The sequence below is a fragment of the Anarhichas minor genome, unplaced genomic scaffold (genome assembly GCF_050575085.1).
Source record: "Anarhichas minor isolate MPS153535 unplaced genomic scaffold, ASM5057508v1 ptg000027l, whole genome shotgun sequence".
In the NCBI taxonomy this organism is placed as follows: Eukaryota; Metazoa; Chordata; class Actinopteri; order Perciformes; family Anarhichadidae; genus Anarhichas; species Anarhichas minor.
In genome coordinates, this window is record NW_027466473.1 from 17,312,053 (window position 1) to 17,331,692 (window position 19,640).

Sequence of the window (19,640 nt, forward strand, 5' to 3'; positions counted from 1 at the left end):
GATGTATGAGAGCAACATGCATCTCTTGTTGTCATCCAAACACCACAGAGTGATTTCATTTGTTGACAGACATATTGCTTTGGCAATAACAACGCCACGAGGACTGCCATGCGTTACAACTGTGAATCACGTATATGTCTCGGTTTATCACATGCATTTAAAGACACCACTTGCGAAAATGACATGAATGTGCCTCTGAGCCTTTACGGTCCACCCTGGCAATGACAGTAGCTATCGTGCTCATTTTCAAGTGGCATTCTTTGTGTTGTGTGGTGTTTTGATTAAAGTCCCAGATACCACAGCTATTATGTTTTAAAATGGTTCAGCAGCAGTAGATAGGAAACAGGCCAGGAGGGTTAGGGTGTGATAGCCTTTTCTAATCACCATCTAAAACCTGTAATACTTGTACACCAGTATACTAGTGTCATTTATGTCAGGCAAATGGCCCCTTGAAGGTAAAAACACTTTTCCTGCAATCATTAAGACTATAGTTCACTGTGTATGTAAAGCACAGACACCTACAGGCTATGAGTACTGCAGCCTATTGGCAGTGTACAGTGCTGGACACATCGAAAGCATTGAATGACAAATACATGGCCTGCCAGTTTTGCCTGGTGGTCTTATATTGCAGTTGTAAAATAACTATTGTATTAAGAATGTGACCAACTCTTCCACTCTGCTGACACATTTGAAAAAAAGCCATATGGTAAATAATTAGAGCTGGAAGTGTAAGAGCTTTGTGTGGCTGCTGAATAATACATCAACTTAGACATTACAACCAGATTATTATATTGGGATAGTTCTGTGCACTGAACCATGTGGTATGGCTTATAATGTGACTTTAAATATGGATTATTGTGCTCAGAATCAACACATACATTATAGACTCAATGTGCAATCTACTATACAGTGTGTGATGTGGTGTTTTTGACCAAAGGTACAAACTGCAACATCATATAGACACTGATAACTTACTGCATGCCTACCTTTCTGTGGACATTTCTCTATTCTTATGCTAAATAATAAGACAATAACAAATTGCAAGATCCAACAACTTTGAAGTCAAACAGCTCAAGAGCATATGCACCAACTTCGAAAGCTGACAAATAATCGTCTTGAAAACATTTTCAAAAGTTAAAACAGGCCAGGTATTTTTTTGCGGTTGGTCTTTATTCATTTTTTAATAAATTTAAAAAAATGTGTTCACAATTAGAAGTTTAAAGATGCGGTCGTAAACTTGTTCACGTGTCCTACCAATCTCATCAATGCACACACAAATACAGAACTTGTGCGTATGTTTGAGGTTGAGCGAGATTTACCCAAACAAATTATTTTCAGACGAGGAGGTGCTGGAATTATTCGTAACAAACATGCCATCTACTCACCTGGACATCTCCATCGTGTCCTTAGTGAGATAGACAATCCAGTAAACCAGGTTGAAGGCACCAAACGAAAGTGGGAAGAGGATGCGGGAATATTTGTCGATGATGCTGGTGCCCGTCAGGACATTGTTGTCTGGCACAGCTGAACCCTGCTGCAGGAAGGCTTGGGCATTGACAGGTGGGTTGGGAAATGTTTTGGCAGGGCGGTCAAACAGCGGGGTAGAGTTCATCCTCTTCTTTAGCACACTCCTGGCATCCACCTTGGAGAGGGAAAAGGAAAATGTATATGATTGGTATGAGGAAACTGACATTAAAGAGAATAGTGCATGATGTAATATGAGGGTATTAATAATGAAACGGGTGCTGCGCTGTTTCCAGAGACATAAAATCATCGTATGTTTTGTGCTAAAATATTAATGCTGTGGCACAAAACTGATTGTGCGTTTGAAGGGACAACTTGCTATAATGGAATATATATCAACACATTACACAGAGAGTAAGAACAATTATATACAAAATAATCCTGATGTTAGTGCCATAATTACACAGCTAGTTAATCACTGCATGTGGGAAATGTGTGTGTCTGCAAAAACTGTCTAGGATACCAATGAGTACCACAGGTAATTAAGCTCAACAAAGGAAATCAATGATATTCTGTTTTCCATTTGATGCGATTTCCATCAACCCGTTCTTAAGATCGATAGAGTTATGGGAAGCAAACAAAACATCTTAAACAAAAGAGACTTGCAGTATATTGACACATAGTTATCGCTACGCCTCATCAGATTTGAGTAAATCAGTGTGATCTCAGCACATACTGCCTTCTCCAATAGTTATAAATCAGCTACAGTATGTGTATGGAGCGAAAAGGGAGAATACATCTTGGAAATGGGTCAAGGAACACCGTGTTGCCTGTAGTGTCGGAGAGAGTGAGAGAGACAATGAAAGAGAGCGAGACATTTCTTTTTATAAAGACAACAATACTGTGTAAATTACTGTATCAACCTGAAGAGCCATAGAAATAGTACAAACAGCCATTTCTTGATAGATCAAGTAATGACCTAACAGTAGCTCCATTAATATGGAGATGAGCATTATGGAACATTTATACATTTTATCTCTATAAAAACAACATAATAATGAAATATTTAGCATATTGTCATTTAACGTTATGATTGCAAGACTGTTTACAATGTCATAAAATGTTTACATTTGTTTTTTGGTCATTTGGAACCCATGTGGGCGTGTAGCCCCCAGCTAATGAGCAGGAAGGGCAGCTCGTTCTCATTCCCAGGTCAAACACTGCAGCTTTATCCCGCCCCTCGGTGTGCTGAGGCTCACATACCTCACAGGCCTGCATGCACAGAGAGAATGGACCACAGCAAGAGGAAGCGTGCCTTGGGCTACATTCATTAAAAGAAATCAGCCACCTTCCCGCAGGTTTGCGATGAAGTATGAATCTGTTTATCTGTTCCTTAGAACGTAACCGTCTTGAAACAATCAGAAAATAATGTTTTATTCTTTTGATTCACGGTTTTGTTCTCACAGACACTAATCTCACTCTTCAATTACTCCCTAGCTCCCTCAACCTCTGCTACAATCTCTCTCTCGCTCACTCGCTCGCTAGTTGAGAAGAGGAGGTGTTTGGAAAAAGCAACCGACAATGGTAGTACATATATCTTCAATAAAAGGTATGGAGTGACTCATAAAAGCACCGTAGGGTCCAAATCAATTGAAAAACAGTACCACATGTGCTAATGGAGTTTTCCTAAATTATTCACCAAATCATGTTTATGATTCTTAAACCACACTTTAAAAGAATAATGCGGAGGAAATACACTTCATATTGTAGTTCACTGACTTGTCCAGCTTAAAACTGTCAAGCTTATTGCATTCACAGTGCATGTTTTTTTTCCAGACTATAGTCTTCGAGCAAAAATTGTGCTTGTGAGATTTAGGCTGGATTTGTGAGGCTACAGGATTACACGCTCCTCTTCAGGTTAAGAAACTGTCAAGCTATTGCAATCGTCTAGCTGAGGGGGACTCTTCCAATTTAACTACATAACTTAGATGTATTCATATCCCAAAACTTGACATATTTGCAAATGCAACAATACATTTACAATCAAAAACGATTCTGTATTTAATTATTAAATAATGTTGTTGTAGTATGACTTTGTCCTGATGCTCATCTTCACAAACACCATATCAGTCGTTGTAAGGCAGCCATCTTGACATGTACAATTCATGCACATTCACACTGCTGATTTAATTAGATCGAGTCATCCTCATTCCAATTCTGTATGAATTGATTGAATGTCTATGTATAGAAGGTGTTGTATGATGCATGGCTTGACCACATATACTAAGAAACACAGTCTCTTTCATCTGAAACAAATACAGAATAACTTTCCTCCTCTTCGGTAAACCATAAAACTTAATAATGATCCATGGTACCCAATATAATTATTTATTGTGGTATAATACTGATAGTTGCCAAGTAACAAGGGACAAAGAGAGAGAAGAGAAGGAAAAGTACTGCACAATGATTAAAATTCTTTAATTCTCTTCAGGCTTCATTAGTGTGAGAGGGGGGGTCTGTGGGTCCTGATGATCCAACAGCTGGTCATCCCGACGCAAAGCTTACTCAATTACTATTTGTGCCCCTATGTGTGAGTTAGGTACGCTTCCTGCTGTTGAATAACTGCCCATTTGTACATTTATCCTCACAGGAATTTGGTCTTGAAGGTCTTTGGTTTTCTGTTGCAACCAGTTGGTGTCAGAAACTGCAACAACATCAGGCTGCAGCTTCAAATCTCAGAACTATAATGCTTCCTATTGCTGTTAAAGATCATGCAGTGAGTACACATTTCGTGCATGCCCTGCGTGCGCGGCGTACTGTACATTTGCACAGCTGATCCGATATGCTATTTTTGATAATGACAACAGGCTTGTATGACTTCTTCCTGGTCAAATCCCAGAGGGATCATCTCCTCTCCACTGCTGAGAATTTCAACAGAACCACTTTGACACAGGGAGGAAGGGTACTGACTGATGGATGGATGTATGTATGTTTGGGTGCGGGTATTGATATGCATGGGTGGGAGCTACATGTAAGTGTGTTTCATTATGTATATGTGTAGGTGCGTGTGTGAAATAAGGTTACTCTAACTGTGCACTACCAACATTGGATGGGAGAAAGAGCAATGAGGTTCATCTGAGTGGGTGTTGAGTGGGTGTGTATACACTTATGGATGATCATAAATGGAGGAGATGTGGAGCAGTACGTACTGAATGCATCAGCTATAATACTGTACTTTCATTGTTTAGTTTTAGAAAGTAAGAGAATAAAAATGAACATCAGTCGGGATAAAAAATAAAATATAAAGATTATTTTATGAATTGGTGTTTGTGTCATGATATTAATTCTTAAGAATATGAACCAGTAGAATATGGAATAAAGCTGAAAAGGGAGAGATTACCTGATCATCAGCTACATATAAAAATAAGGTTACATCTTTCACAACATCCTCTAAATATTACACTGCATTCTCAACATGAACTGTGGAAAACTTACACCAATGTTGACTGACATGCAAGAAAAAAAACATTGAAAAACTTTTCTGACTTCTGGTTATGACAAATCCTGCTCTTCCTTCTCTTAGTTATAAGTTCATACTTTAACCACTAGCTTCCTATGTGACTTGCCCAAAAGGGAACACTAAAAAAACGATTAGGTCTTCTAAAACGCAAGTGATAACATCTCCCCATTTGCGGTCATATAGTCTCTCTTACACAAAGCTTAGAGGAAAAGTCAAACATTTCACTAATGCCTTTTCTCTATGCGGAGTGATACAGTGGTTGCTCAGGGCTAAACTTACATTCATGTCCATCATTTCAGCAGACACTGCTCTACTTCTTTTCTTTGCCGAACAAATGTTAAGTCTGCCGCGGGCACGCAAGAATGTTGGCTTTAAACATTGGTTAAAACAAAGATTTTGATGTCCCCCTAATGTTTTCACAGTGGGCCATGCGTTACCAAGTCACAGAGTAATGTGTGTGTGCTGAGGTTAATAACAACAAACACTATGAATGTAGCCTATCCCTATTGTATCACTAATAATCCAGACTAACATATACATCAAACATTAAAACCTGTATGACAATTAAAGATAGTGTTTTGGAGCAAATTTTGATGAGCATTACCACGTTTTATTCACGCTTATTCTCTACTAGGACACAAGGGGGACACATGATGACATGCATGAGCAGGAGGTTGACCAAATACCCTTCCCTGCTGATTGCAGAAGTCAGTAATGCAAATGATTAGTGCATGCAAGCCATACAACACGGATTGCCTAATCAACATAAAAGGGGTCTCTTGGTTTTTCAACCTATTCCACTGATCACAGTACAGTTATAGTGGCAGGCCTCAAGGATACACACAGCGTATTGTGTGACAACCAAGAAAACTCCACAGGTAGCTCTAGGTACAGTGCACGACATCTGTTGTCAAATCTCTGGCCGGAGCTTGAAAATCAGAACTCTCAGGACTAATCATCAGGACACTGTGACACCAGGTTAATGCTTGGAAATCAAACCTGTCCCGATGTAATCAGGACCCGTCTATAAATAAAGGTCCCCTCTTTCTCTCTCTTTCTCTGTTCTCCTGTATTTCCTCCCACCACTATTTTATTTTCTGTTTATTTCCTGCACCACATACTGCACCGCCTACTCACACAAGCCACTGAAAACGCATGCAGCAGCCTTTACTCACACACGGTAAACACCCCCGTCCCCTTTGTGTTTACATTCGTATATCTAACTCATTAAATGGAACATTTATCTTGTTGCTGTGAGGTGTCCTTTCCTGTTATGGCTTTACCTGACAGTCATAACAGGTAGTGTTTGGCGTGACTGTTGGATGGCTATTTCTATCCCCAATGATACACCATTGTGTTTCTTTCCCCTTTCTCTGTGTAATGAAGAGTCTTTCCTCCTACATATTTGTTGAAAGCAGTCATTTTCCATGATGCATCCCTCCCACTCTCTTTCTCTCAGTGTAACGCTCTCTCTTTCTCACATACGCAACACAAAAACAAACCCCACTGGTCCCTCACATCTATCTCTCCATCTTGCGCTACAAAAAACGGACTGGGCCAGCTTTCTCAGCCCCCACTCTACTGGCTGCCCTCCTTCATGTGAGCCTGCAGTGATCTGCTGGATATTTCCTTAATCTATGGCTGTTACATAATCTGCAGCAACATCGTTCACAGAGCCACTGGCTGTCTCCCCGTGTCACTCTGTGGTTATCACACAGTTACAGGGCAGAATAGAGGACTGGGAGAGAGGGATGGATTGATGATAGATGTGCTGAAGGATGGATGGATGGATAAGGCATCATATAGAGTGATGAGGGAATTGTGCGGATGTGGGGGGCATAAATTGCTGCAGATTACGTGTGTGCATATATACAGGCCTGTATGAGGGTCTGAGTGTGTGCTGCAGATTATGTGTGGACGTGCGTTCTTGTGTTGGGCTGTGAGGACAAGCGTGGATAAAGTGGAGATTGTGGCGTTTCAGTGTGTATATGTGGACAGCACATTCAAACAAAAAGTGAGGGAAAAAGGTGTGTGTGTGTGTGTGTGTGTGTGTGTGTGTGTGTGTGTGTGTGTGCATAAGAGAGAGCGGGAGAAAATATTTATTTAAAAAAAGAGAGTGTACCAAGAATAATGGGTTCAAATGAAGAGCACCGCAGGGGGCTAGAGAAGAGGCACAAAAAGAGGGATAATGTTACATGTTGGTGCAGTTTTGTGTATGTGTGTGTGTGTGTGTGTGTGTGTGTGTGTGTGTGCATGTGTTTGAGGGGGAAGAAAGGAAAGAGGGATGAATCTATGGATTAGATGTAGGCGAGCATGAGACTTGGTCTGGGATGGGGCAGAGGATGAAAGAGAGACCGTACACATTACAGTATAGTGTGCATTTGAAGAAAGAACTCGAGAGCAAGTCATGAAGTAGAAATTCTACATCAGTGATATAAAAATAAAATGAACCATCTAAATCAGTCAGAATCAAACACAATTTCACACACGTCTCTTGAGTAACATGTGCTATGTGGACGCAGAACCACTGAAGCAACGTTAAAGAAGGGTACAGTCCACAATGAAGAAAATAAAATAAATAACGCAGCACCAATCCCTCAACGAAGATGTTCAACTGGTGGAATCTTAACAGCAGCGAACCGGAGATTGCAAGAGGTTGCTATATGACATGATGAAAGCCATCAGAGGAAAGTAACTCTAACCACTGGCACAGATAAATATCATAGTTTTGGTAGTCCAGGGTTTAAAACCCTGCTTAATCATGAAAAGAAAAGAAAAAATGTAATTTTCTGTTGCTTTGTTTGGTACCTACTGCCACAAGGCAAGACAGAGTGATGATAAGTTGCCTGTCAACATACATCTGGCCTTTAACACCCTATACTGTACGTGTATATAGTGTATAAAATGAACACATATGGAGCATGTGACTTTAATGTATTTGAACAGTCACACTGGATGTATGCCTTTACACACCGTATTTAATCATTTTATTTAATGTTCGCTGTTGGTATCTGTTCAGCGGTTTGTATCATATTTATAATTGCTTGCTTTTTCTCGATCCACTTTTCATTTTGTAATTATGCCTTTGCAACACAGCTGTGTTTACATGTTATACTAATAAAGCTAATTGGAATTGGAAAAAGATCAGAACATTGAAATTGTTATAAAAAGGCAAAGATCTGAGAATGGATTTAGACAGAAGGGGAGACAAACAGAACAATACAGGCAGGAGGAAAAATAGAGACATGTTTAGCAAGAGACAACAACAACTGAGACCCAGAAAGATGAAAAGGGACGATGAAAATCAGACATATAGAGAGATGATATTGACAGAAGGATTACTTGTATAAATCCAGAATCGTATCTGACTTCGGTACTGCAGTCTATACTGGCATTATTTTCCCTCTGTTGGGTTAACCCCTTGCACCCAAATGACAATCATTCCCGCAAATATCACGGCCCATCTTCTCCAACCTGAATAATATGTCATAAGCATATTGTCGGTGGGATCTGTATACCCATGATTACTGTGCAAACAGGAGCTGCTTTTAGCTAGTGCAACAATTTCCAAAAATGTACACGAATATAGTTAAGGCTTACATCAGCCCGATATGACCGATCCGCATCATTAAAAAAGGCATTTGCTAGGATAGACTAACTTTATTGTTCAAAGCTGCAGCTGATACTAAAACCATCCCTTTCTGCAGGTGCTTCACTGACTCCTAATGTAAAAGCAATGGTACATCATTGACGTGTACGTAGAAGTGTTGGCAGTCAGCTAACACCACCAAAATTGGACTTGATGCACATTTTCTAATTTCAATCGATAAGTTGCTCCAAAACATTACATGGACAAAATACTTGTCCAAAGTCCAACACAGGAGAGAGGCTCCGAAAACGAGTACTGACTTTTCAACGACAAACTTTTAGCGAATGTAGTTAAAAGCCCTGCGGAGAGTTATGTTATTTAGCAGCTGAGTTTAGATTTGTGAGAAAAAAAGATAGTGTGGTGGAGCCAGTGGAGTGGTTTGATGAAGAGATGTAGAGGCATGTAATGAGGCCAAGTGAAGCCCTCTTCCTTTCCTGTGAGTGCAGCATCAGCTCTGATCATCATTAATCACAGAATCTCCAGTAAGTAATCCTACCTCTGCATGTAAACTACATTAATAAGACGAGAAGAAGAGTGACACATAGAATAATGATCTTAATTAGTTCTACACTGTGTAGCATAATGTACACGACAACATTTGATAAAAGCTGCTCTAAATGGAATATAGAATCGCCTTTGATAAATGTGAGCTGATGAAGCGAACGTTCAACTCACATGACCAGAAATATATTCATATTGCCTTCATCTCCAGACAGCATGGAACATGGCCAATATCAGCTGACATGAAAGAACAATCAAAACTTGGCCAATTGAAACAGATTCCTGACAAAATGTCTCTCCCGTGGATCGGCCAAGGCGATCTGACAAAACAATGCAGCCTAGTTTATTTGCTTCAAACCAGTTGCTGGATATGTGCCTATTTCACATTTCTTTTTGGCGGCACTTCAAGAGGTCGCTTAGAATTTGCTTGACAATTAAATGGAAACAGAAGTGATGTTTGCAGATTTTAAAATAGAGAAAACAGAGTAATGGTATTGGTATTTGTATAGTGTTTCCATCCCACCCGACACCTAATGGAGCACGGATATATGTAACATTTGCATTTTGACAACAACATATTCGGAAAACCTGATTTCCTTCCTTGAGTTAACAGTTTAGTGAGTTCACACAGGTTTGAGCTTGAGCCAGAGCTGATTTGTGAATGCACGTAAACACAACAAGTGTGAAACAGTGGAGCAGACTTACTGAGGAAACCTCTCCGTCGTTCCCCGAGGCTGCAGCCGGTGCTGCGGCTGCAGCTGCTGCCTCCTGAGCCGCCGCCTTCATGGCTGCTGCTTTCCTCAGCTCCCTGTTGGCCTGCAGGGTGGAGAAGTAGTTGACGGCCGCAAACTCAATCAGGGCAGAGAAAACGAAGGCAAAGCAAACGGCGATGAACCAATCCATGGCTGTGGCGTAAGAAACTTTGGGGAGGGAGTGGCGGGCGCTGATACTGAGTGTTGTCATGGTCAAGACAGTGGTGATACCTGGATGGAGGGAGGAGACAGAAGTTATGAGTGCACTGTTCTGTTTACATCCTATCGTCCTATGCTACTTGGGTTGAAAGGCTCGTCTATTCTTGTGTTTACTGTCGTAGTAAACTGTGGCAGTGTGTTGGCTGAAACTTTTATAAGACCGGTAACACTCTCATGTCTTTAAGATAAATATAGACCTAGAGCCTGGAGCCAGTGAGCTTGGCTTTGGATGGAGAAAGCTGTTCTTTCTCCAAGTTTCAAAAATATGCCTGCCATACCAAAACCTTACTAATGAACAATTATATCAGATTTTTTGAATCTGCACACAAATAGTCAAGACTACGACAAGTCACTTTGCTCAGCCACTGTTTGCCAAAAACTTGTAACGTGAGCACATATATACTGTATGTTTTGCACAGGCCAGGAAAGATGTACTCAGTGGTTAATCCTCTTTCTATTAATACATGGACGAACAGAGATTATTTAACATAAACTGCACCCTGTATTGTGAATATTAATGTTCTAGAATTATTAAAGAACAATGATGAATGTCAGTATGACGGTTTCTGGGAACCATCATATAAGTCAACAGCTGCTTGTTTTTCAATGCATAACAATGTAGAAGCTTGATTATGAGAGATCATTGCAATCACCTTTATTCGGACAGACACATCAACACTTATACACGAATGTAAACAAATGCAATGTTATAAACAACTTAAGGGTAAGTATAGCTACCGTGTCTTTTCTTAACATCAATAGATCAGGTCTGCTCACGAACATCATTTAAGTGACAAACAAAACTGCAGCATCTCTTTAGAAAAAGCCATTTTAAATCTCTTACCATCTGGCAAATAGTGTCTATAATCACATCAGCATTGCCGAGATGATAGCAGTTGAATCCCTTGTGGTTTCAGTATTTATTAGACCAAAATGCTGCAGAACTTCCGAGTGAGGTCTTAACATGAACCATAATTAATCACTGGCATACAGGTCTGGCAGCTATCAACACGAGGATAAAGTGATTTTCTGAGGACTCAGTTTGTGAATACAAATGCACAAGATCCACAGGTGCATGAGATTGAACTCTGACTCGTATGTGTAGATGCCATTTATAGCCTTCTCTAAAAGGGCTGAATTTGAGTTTTTATGTCTCCTTATGTCTAAATACCATGGCATGCACTACCTAATTACATACAAACTGGAGCTTTGGATTGAGTGCTTTATGTTGATTTAAATTTTCCAATAGTGTTAGAATTAAGACAGATCCTTATTCAACTTGCATGCAAGATGCATGCAAACTACAAAATAATCTAATTGAAACTGAATGCAGTTTATTAATCACGTATTAATGCATTTGACAGGAGGATGTCAAAATAAAAAAATATTGTTTCTGGTCTAAAAAAAACCATATTAATACATATAAAGTAACACAGCATGTGTAACACCCAAGCTGTTATAGCTTGGGTGTAGCTAGTATAACGAGGTAGGCAGTAAATGTAATTTAATTAAACAAAAAAATAAAAAGTGAATTGTAGTGAGCACACAATTGATTTTCCCAAGGATTATCTTTGACACATGACAGCAACTCTGTTTGATGGCATATAACTAGAATGGCAGGCCATGTGGCATTTCTGCCCTGCAAGCTTTGCCAAAAAGTCACTTCATCGGAAGCTAATCCGTCCATAAGCAGACGAACCCGTGCCCCTGCACTGGCGCGCCAATATTAAACCAAACATCTGTAAACATTCTCGAGGAAGCCAAGCAGAAAGATGACCCAGACACAAGCCACAAAGAATTTGCTAATATTTGTTTATCTGCTAATAAGTACTTCACAATAGAAGCTACGGGTCAGATAGGGAAGGATAAACTGACTGAAATACGGATGTGTGGAAAACAAAAAAAAACTGTATGTATCAACATAAGCAACATTGTTTTTGATATATTTAGCAGCTGTCAAAAGTTCTTCTAAAAAGTTATACTGGCCAAGGCTCCAGATTGAAGCACAGAGTGCAAAGATCCTTTTGAGCACACCCTCACAGTATATACAATTAGGAAAAACACTGTATAGATTTGAGACTGCAGGCCATTCATAAATTCCCCTTGATACATGACAGTTTGAAATGAACACAAACGGTCGATGGCAGGTGCATTTCTGAAGCATAAAACTATCAAAACACACCGACAAAAATAGATATGAAGTGCAATTTTGCCTCTGTAAAAATGGCTCTTAATCACTAGAAAGGGATTTTACCTGTCTTGCCCAGATTCTAACCTTATTAAGTCAGATAGAGATCCTGACATTGAACAACTTTTCTAATGGCCCATTAACAAAGTACATTTCTAATTCACTTTCATCAAGCTAAACCAAGCAGGGAAAAGGGGCCATTGAGTACTGCGGCCCATGCTTTCAGCAAATGTGCACTGTAGCTGTGTAAATTGAATTTGCAGCGTAGGAACTTATGGGGGATTTAATGCACCCCTTAATGTATCAAAAGCATGTTCGACACAACACTTGAGCAGTGAAAGCTAACAGCTCTCAAATACAACCCCCTCCGATAGCCAGCCAACGCTGACTGTCTCAAGCTCAAGCACAAGTTAAATGAAGGGGAGGAGGGACATGGGAAGAAAGCCTGTCAGGGTAGGAGGGAGAGGCAAGAGAAAGAGTGTAGGAGGGAGGGGGATGAAGGATAAAGACAGGCTAGAAATTAAATGCTTGGGGCATTTATGTGCTTTTACATGAAAAAAGCAAGGTACAAATTAGGCCACACTCAATTAAGTCTGTGAGACTTGAGCTCAAGGGACTTTCAGCTCTTAGAGAGGTTGTTGACAATCCAGAGCACAACATACGATGACTTAATGTTCTGTCAGAGTGGAGCACATCCATACAACAATTTGTCTTCTCCTTTGACTCATTTCCAACGCTCCATATCACATCGAGAGCATTAATAAAACCTAAATCAGATAATGGCTTTTTTTTGGTGATTCGATTGCTGTCCTCTGTACAAAAGAAAATTACTACTTTCAGACCTCATAAGGAAGGTGCTTAAATTCAGGAAACGTACTTTATCGGAGTTAGAAGATAAAGTTTGGCCTTGTTAGCAAAATATCCAATATGCTGTATTTGATTTTTGCTATACAACCTCTTCTAAAATACCCAGCACGCCCTTGGTTCGCCCCAAAGCTCCTTTTCAACAACAGCAAGTTTTTTTCATCCCATACCCAATACTGAGTGAAATGAAAACAGCAGGACGAGAGCGGTTGATAGGTTGCCACAGATGTGCTTTCAACACGGGGCCTCAACCTTCATGGTAACACTAATGATTGGGATCTAATCTCTAAAGAAGCGTGCAGGGTTGTCGAAGCGCTGGCTCGCTTACCAAAACAAGAACAGACTACAGAACCATAATCTCCAAGGGCCAGCAATGTTACTCCGCTCAGCTGCAGCTTGTCGAAAATTAACGAAAGGGGAAAAATAAAATAATTATTTAATAATAATAAAGGAGAGGCATTTCACACACTTTCCCCATGTTTTTCCTCTTGCTTTGTCTCTGTCTTTTTGTCTCTCACTCCCCTTAGTCTCATTTTCTCCGTCTCTCGTCAGTGTCTCTCACCCTCTCTGCTCCCGAGGCTAGAGCTTGGTGGCAACTGTAGCGTAATGTAATGTGACCAAGCGGAACCTGTGAGTGCTCGGAAGAGGGCCAAGTAAACATCCTCACTCTCGTTGTCCTTGCATGACCAATTTCAAAAAGGACATTTATTCCCAATTAATTCAGCTCCACCACAGTGACAGAGGATGGGAGATAATGAAGAAAGGTTAAAACATACTCTGATGACTGTGTTTGTCTTTGTTCTCTCGCCGAAGGTTGTATTTCGAGGACCACTCCGTGCAGTTCTACCCAATCAGAGCGCAGTAGATAGCGATAGGTGTGCTTGCTTAAAGCTTGCAGAGCTAGACTCACACTGGGGTCGAGCAGTGGGTGGTGAGTTGATACATATTCATTTGAGTTTTGGATAATTGAAAACAATAAAGTTTTTTCAAGGTGATAACTGAGTGAAAAGAAAAACTTGATATAAACTCTTGCAACATAGTACAAACCTTATCTGACTCATCAGAAATACAAGAACTTCATGCTGGATGATCCATCAGAGGCACAGCTTTAGAAATGTCTGTTCTACTCAGTGAACTTTACGGGATTTACATTTATTAAAACATTATACTCCTCTTTACTAAAATAACAACTGAGATGGCTATGAGAAAAAAAACAACTCCATTATTTGCAAATCATTGTATTACAATCCTGGCTGCTAAAATGAGAAAGTTCCATCCCAGCAGGACAGCAATGTGCAGCATGTGCTCTTCTTACATTGTCATGTCTACACTGATTTCCCTTTAAAATCGGCTTAAAACTTTAACTGGAATTTTTTACAGCATTTGAGGAAATTCAAAGAAATCTTACCAAACACCGTCCTCGCTGGAACCGATTCTTTATTAATCCAGAAGGAGACTTGGGCCAGGATGACGGTCATAATGCAGGGAATATATGTCTGAATCAGGAAGAAGCCCATTTTCCTTTGCAGATGGAAGTGGACAGTCATGATGACATATTCACCTGAAAGAGGAAACACCAAAGACATTTGTATTTCTATTGGTGGCAAATCAGCAATTCATAGACACACAATTAGTGGTTTAAATGTTTTGATGGACATAACTGTGTCTTTTTTGAATACATGTTGGTTTAAAATAAAAGCTTTAATAATATATATTACAGGATACTATCTCACCCCAGAGAAACCTCATAAAACACATGTCACATAAAAGAACACAGGGCTGTGAAATGTTGACCTGAAGGGTTATACATAAATATAAAACACATACTGCATATTGCAAAGCACATTTCTGAGCAGATCTCCAAGAATCCCTCCTCACCTGTGTTGGACTTTAGCCTCTCGCTTGACACTGTCTGACCGATGAGGTCGTACTGCAGCAAACTGGATGATTCCTGTGGCACCTCCACAGAAGACAGAGGACCTTTCTTCCAAGTGTACACGATCTCGCTGATGGGGTAAGCATCTGGACGGGATGGATGACAACTTTGATAAAACTAATATTTTTTTTTTTTCTTTTTTAAAATAATTTAAGACACAAAGTACAAAACAAAACTTTGAGACTCTGAGAAGATAACAGACAAAAGGGACAAATACGTTTGGTTTCTGGCTTTAAAAGCGGACCTGATTATCTACGTTCTCCAAAATAAAAAATCAAATATTAATAGCTAAAATAGATTAAATAGAAAAAAAAAATAATATAATAAATGAATAAGCACACAAGCATGTAACCCTGCAAAATTAACATGCATATGAAATGGCAGATCAATCAACTGAAACATTATCCAAAAACATCATTCAAGGCTACATGGGTAAATAGCTGATGTTATTGCTGATACAAAATGATAAGATAACTTTTAGATTTTCATTTCATAAACATTTTTGCGGGCCTGGTCTTCTACACACTTCTTATCGAATACTGGAATAGTTGTATTCGTACAGTTCCCCAAAGGTAGCCTCGTGTCTGAGACATTTCAAACTGAAATCTTTGACTTTACGCTTTCAGGCGGTCAGTTACTCGGTGACAGAGTGATCATTTGAGAGTGACACCATCTGTCAGACCAGTGAGGCTGAACAAAAACAAACTCACAACTCCCAAACTTGAGCGGGCAGGCATGGCCATCCATCGGGAAGTTCATCAGACGCATGGGACACTCTGCATTTATAGTTAATCTGTCAGAATAGAGAAGAGTTGAAAGCAGTGTTTGATAAATATTTGATACACTGTTGCCTGCTAAGCAACTATACTGAAACCAGTCATTGTGGTGCCATACAGTACAATGGCTGACTAAAAGAAAACATTAATGAATTTAAAATGTATATAGAAGAGGGAATAATTTAACTGAACCTCCTGCAAAGGCAAATAACAACACATTGCGGATTAAATAAAGATCTTGAACTTATTCAGTAAAGTTGATCCACTTAAAATAATCAAATTATTTTTTTGAATCTGTTTTTGTGCCATCGGTAATTTAAAGGGATTTTTTTTTCATGCTACATTGGAACAAAGCTCGAGTCATGTTTGTTTGAATCGCATTCCAGGCCTGTTTTCAATATCAGATGGCGCATTTCTCTTTTTTTTGGAATGGCACTCCTCATTTCTTTTCATGTCTGTGCATATTCTTGGATGCTTGTTTGTTTGATTTGCTTTCCAGGCTAATACTCTATTCCGGTCTTGGCTGGGTTTGGAGCTCACCGTCCAGCACTGTTACCTCATGGTGTAGAGGATAGTTCCGTTCTGCATGATGCGGAACAGCTTGTTGGGGGTGGTCATGTTGTGAGAGATCGACCTCTTGCCATTCCGGAAAAAGGTGTCCGGCGTCCAGATCTTGCTGACCATCAGGTTGTTGAGCCGCAGGATCTCGATAGGGCCCTCGAATTTCAGCCGCTCGTCGATCCATGTCTGACGGAAGAAGACGTCCATGGTGTATTCCTGGATGGAGGTTAGAGTGTGGGTTAAAGGATGTATTTACTACCACAGTTACTACTACCAATCCCACTGCTGGTGCTGCTTCTGCTCCTGCCACTACTATCTCCACTACCCCCGGAAATAATGGCAGATGGGTTTGTGAGCCATGTTTTTTGTTGGATCTGCTGGATGGCAATATAGTCCTTTGTTTTTATGTTTTTTTCTTTCCATTTATGGATTACTATTGCTGCCAGTACTATTGAAATTCAAAATGTAGATTTGTGCTTATTAAAATATTTTACAATCAAGACATTAATCTATTGCTGTTTCTTTTAAGGGATTTCATATGGGATTTTTAGATGCTAACAAGTGTGGGACACAGACATACTGCCATCTTCTCAAAATAGATGATTTTTCTTCATCACACACATTAAATTCCTTTAATGCAAATAAAGATACCAAGACGCTAAAACATAATTTGCAACATGTATGTTTTTATCATATTCTCTGCGGACTGCAATTAATGAAAATCAAGTAAATTTGTTGATTGATTGATGATACAATCATTGAACATGAATACAGTTTACTATATCTACAGCCGGCAAAAAGTCTAGGATGTTTTTAGATCAAATGGATGGCCATGCTGCCCTGACGAGCCTTTTACATGCATCTCTATCACTAGCCTATCACATGGCAGTTCAAGTGGGCTTTAGATGCAGTGAAAGCTAAAGCCTGAACAGAGTACGTACTACAGACCTACAGCGCTCAGCCTATCCCATGACACACAGTGAAAACCTATCCCGTCCCAACATCAGTCACATCTCTCTCTCCCTCCCTGACAGGGGGATTGTCAACCAGATTAAAATGCTAAGCTGCACTAATGACGTCCTGCCCAAATGCTGGAATAATGAAGGCTGGGAGAGCCATGACTTGATGCTGTATGCACCGAGTTACCGGGAAAACCGTACATATTCTCTTTTCTATTCACATATTTACACTGACTTTGTTAACGAGTGATGAAACACATGCATGCATGCGTATGGCAGCCAGTGAATGATCCTGTGTATCCTGTATCAGTGTCTCAGGGGTCAGCATGGTTTACGTACCATCTCAACATCTGAAACAGGTCCAAAGCTGGTGACAAAGATGTCAGTTTTGACCTCTGTAACTGGACCTACAGCAGGAGGATAAGTAGTTGCTTTGATACAGACAAAAACAAGAACTTTGGGACAGACATTTGACTATTTTTTTCAACATATAAAGCAGTTAGAAATAAAGCTGTTTAATATATAGTCTATGGAAAAAAAATATCCAGTGAAAATCAAAAATGAACATGAAATTAATTTGAGCCGATTCTCAAACTGAGTTTCCAGTTGTTAGCTGTAATGTTGTCATAAGCATATAAAAGAACATCAATAATATTGAACCTTTACAGCATACATGCTGGATGAAAATCAGGGCACACACACAGCTGCTGGAGTAAAACTTTATCTCCTGAGAAAAGACACATTGATCCAATAATGTATCAAGCAATATCGTAAAATATGTCACGGTCATTAACATACCTCCAAATCCAGGTCGCAGCCTGTTGTCATAGCCATCCAGTAATCTATCCAATATGCGCGTGATGTTATCCAAATAGATATTGGTGCCACCGGGCTGATTTCCCCAAACACTGCTCACACTGTAACTAAAGTAGATATGCACGAATGAAATCTCATTCCAACAAATAATTAAACTGCTGAAAATACAGTTTCTCAAATGGACATAAATGCACGGTCTTTGGTTCCCGTGCGTAAAAGTCGGAGAACATGCGGAGAAAAGAGTTGTCATACTCACCAAGACAGAAATAAGCAAGTTAAAAGGAAAGCCATGCCTCGCAAACACCCCACAACTAGAAATCCCTGGTCAACTTTTAAAATCAGCATATTCCATCATTTAAAAGCATGATTAAATGTGGGTCGGGTCTTCTTTTAGTTGCGAACCACGCGAGGATATCGCGCCAGTCCAGCACGAACTGACTTTCTCTCTAGTGCGGTTGCGCCCGCCTCAGAATCGCTCAGTTGGAAAAAGCTGAAGAGTTTTTTTAAGAGAGTGAAGAGGAAGGACGAGGGGGGCATTAGCATTAACCAAACAAGGCACTTTACAAGACACACTCCGGTCTCAAGAGCAACTTGTATATTTACAACATGTATCTGTTTGATGGAGCTGATGACGGTTATTGTGCCTATTTAATTAAGGAGGTTGAGGAGAAGCGAGGGCGAAAAAAAAAGAGACTGGAGGGAGCAGTGCACAAATACTATCATATCAACGTACAGTATACCAGTGACCTTTTGAGTGCAGTATCATCTTTATATTACATCATTTTGCGACTGCCTTCTGTGTGTGCGTGTGTATGTGTGTGTGTGTGTGTATGTGTGTGTGTGAAACCACAAGTCTTGGCCATAGGAAGACAGAAAATTGCTACTCGAGATAAAGCATGATGAACTGTGATTCATATAGTGGTTGGGTGGTTGAGTGGAGTAGGTGGTAGATACATTTAGTGCAACTTCAAACTCACACTATCCATAGACCGAGAGCGAGGGGAAACCACACAAAGTCAGCTATTCCTACAGCGCTGGCACGAGTTTATATCTGTTGCCAAAACACAATTCAAGAAATTGCATCATTTTCACTGTTGCTCAGTAAAGTTGATCTTTCCGTGGCACCGCTGGCAATGTGCACAACCATCAGCTGATTATGATAAGGGTGGCAATGATGATACGATTCAAAGGTTAGTGAACCAGGAAGCGTTTGGGAGGGATCTTTTTGACAGCACTACTATTTGTGACTTATGTGTTAATTGTAACACTTGCACTGAAAATTACTAACCTTAACATACCCTGACCCTAAAACTGAAAAAATGGAAATAAGAAAATAAAAAATAAAAATGAAACTCATGTTTGCTGATCAAATATCTTCAGCAAAGATCTTCATTATAGTGTGTCCCTGTTGATCAACTGACAAGAATACATTGTT

The 19,640-nt window shown here is 39.9% G+C and overlaps 1 protein-coding gene across 1 annotated transcript; it reads right to left on the minus strand.

The window, feature by feature from the left end:
* Positions 1-1,381: 1,381 nt before the first annotated feature.
* Positions 1,382-18,550, minus strand: gabra6b (gamma-aminobutyric acid type A receptor subunit alpha6b). Its single transcript, XM_076101779.1, has 9 exons — positions 18,462-18,550; positions 18,188-18,312; positions 17,729-17,796; positions 16,426-16,646; positions 15,804-15,886; positions 15,036-15,179; positions 14,566-14,718; positions 9,840-10,117; positions 1,382-1,642 (listed from the first exon to the last, which is right to left on the minus strand). The coding sequence occupies exons 1-9, from the start codon at positions 18,548-18,550 to the stop codon at positions 1,382-1,384; spliced, it is 1,422 nt and encodes a 473-aa protein (XP_075957894.1).
* Positions 18,551-19,640: the final 1,090 nt, after the last annotated feature.

Bases quoted from the DNA above. Each gene is read 5' to 3' on its own strand.
- gabra6b (XM_076101779.1), bottom strand. From the start codon at position 18,550: ATGCTGATTTTAAAAGTTGACCAGGGATTTCTAGTTGTGGGGTGTTTG. The intron at 18,313-18,461 runs GTGAGTATGACA...TATCTACTTTAG, and splicing joins ACTTGCTTATTTCTGTCTTG to TTACAGTGTGAGCAGTGTTT. The intron at 16,647-17,728 runs GTACGTAAACCA...ACCTCCATCCAG, and splicing joins CTGTTTCAGATGTTGAGATG to GAATACACCATGGACGTCTT.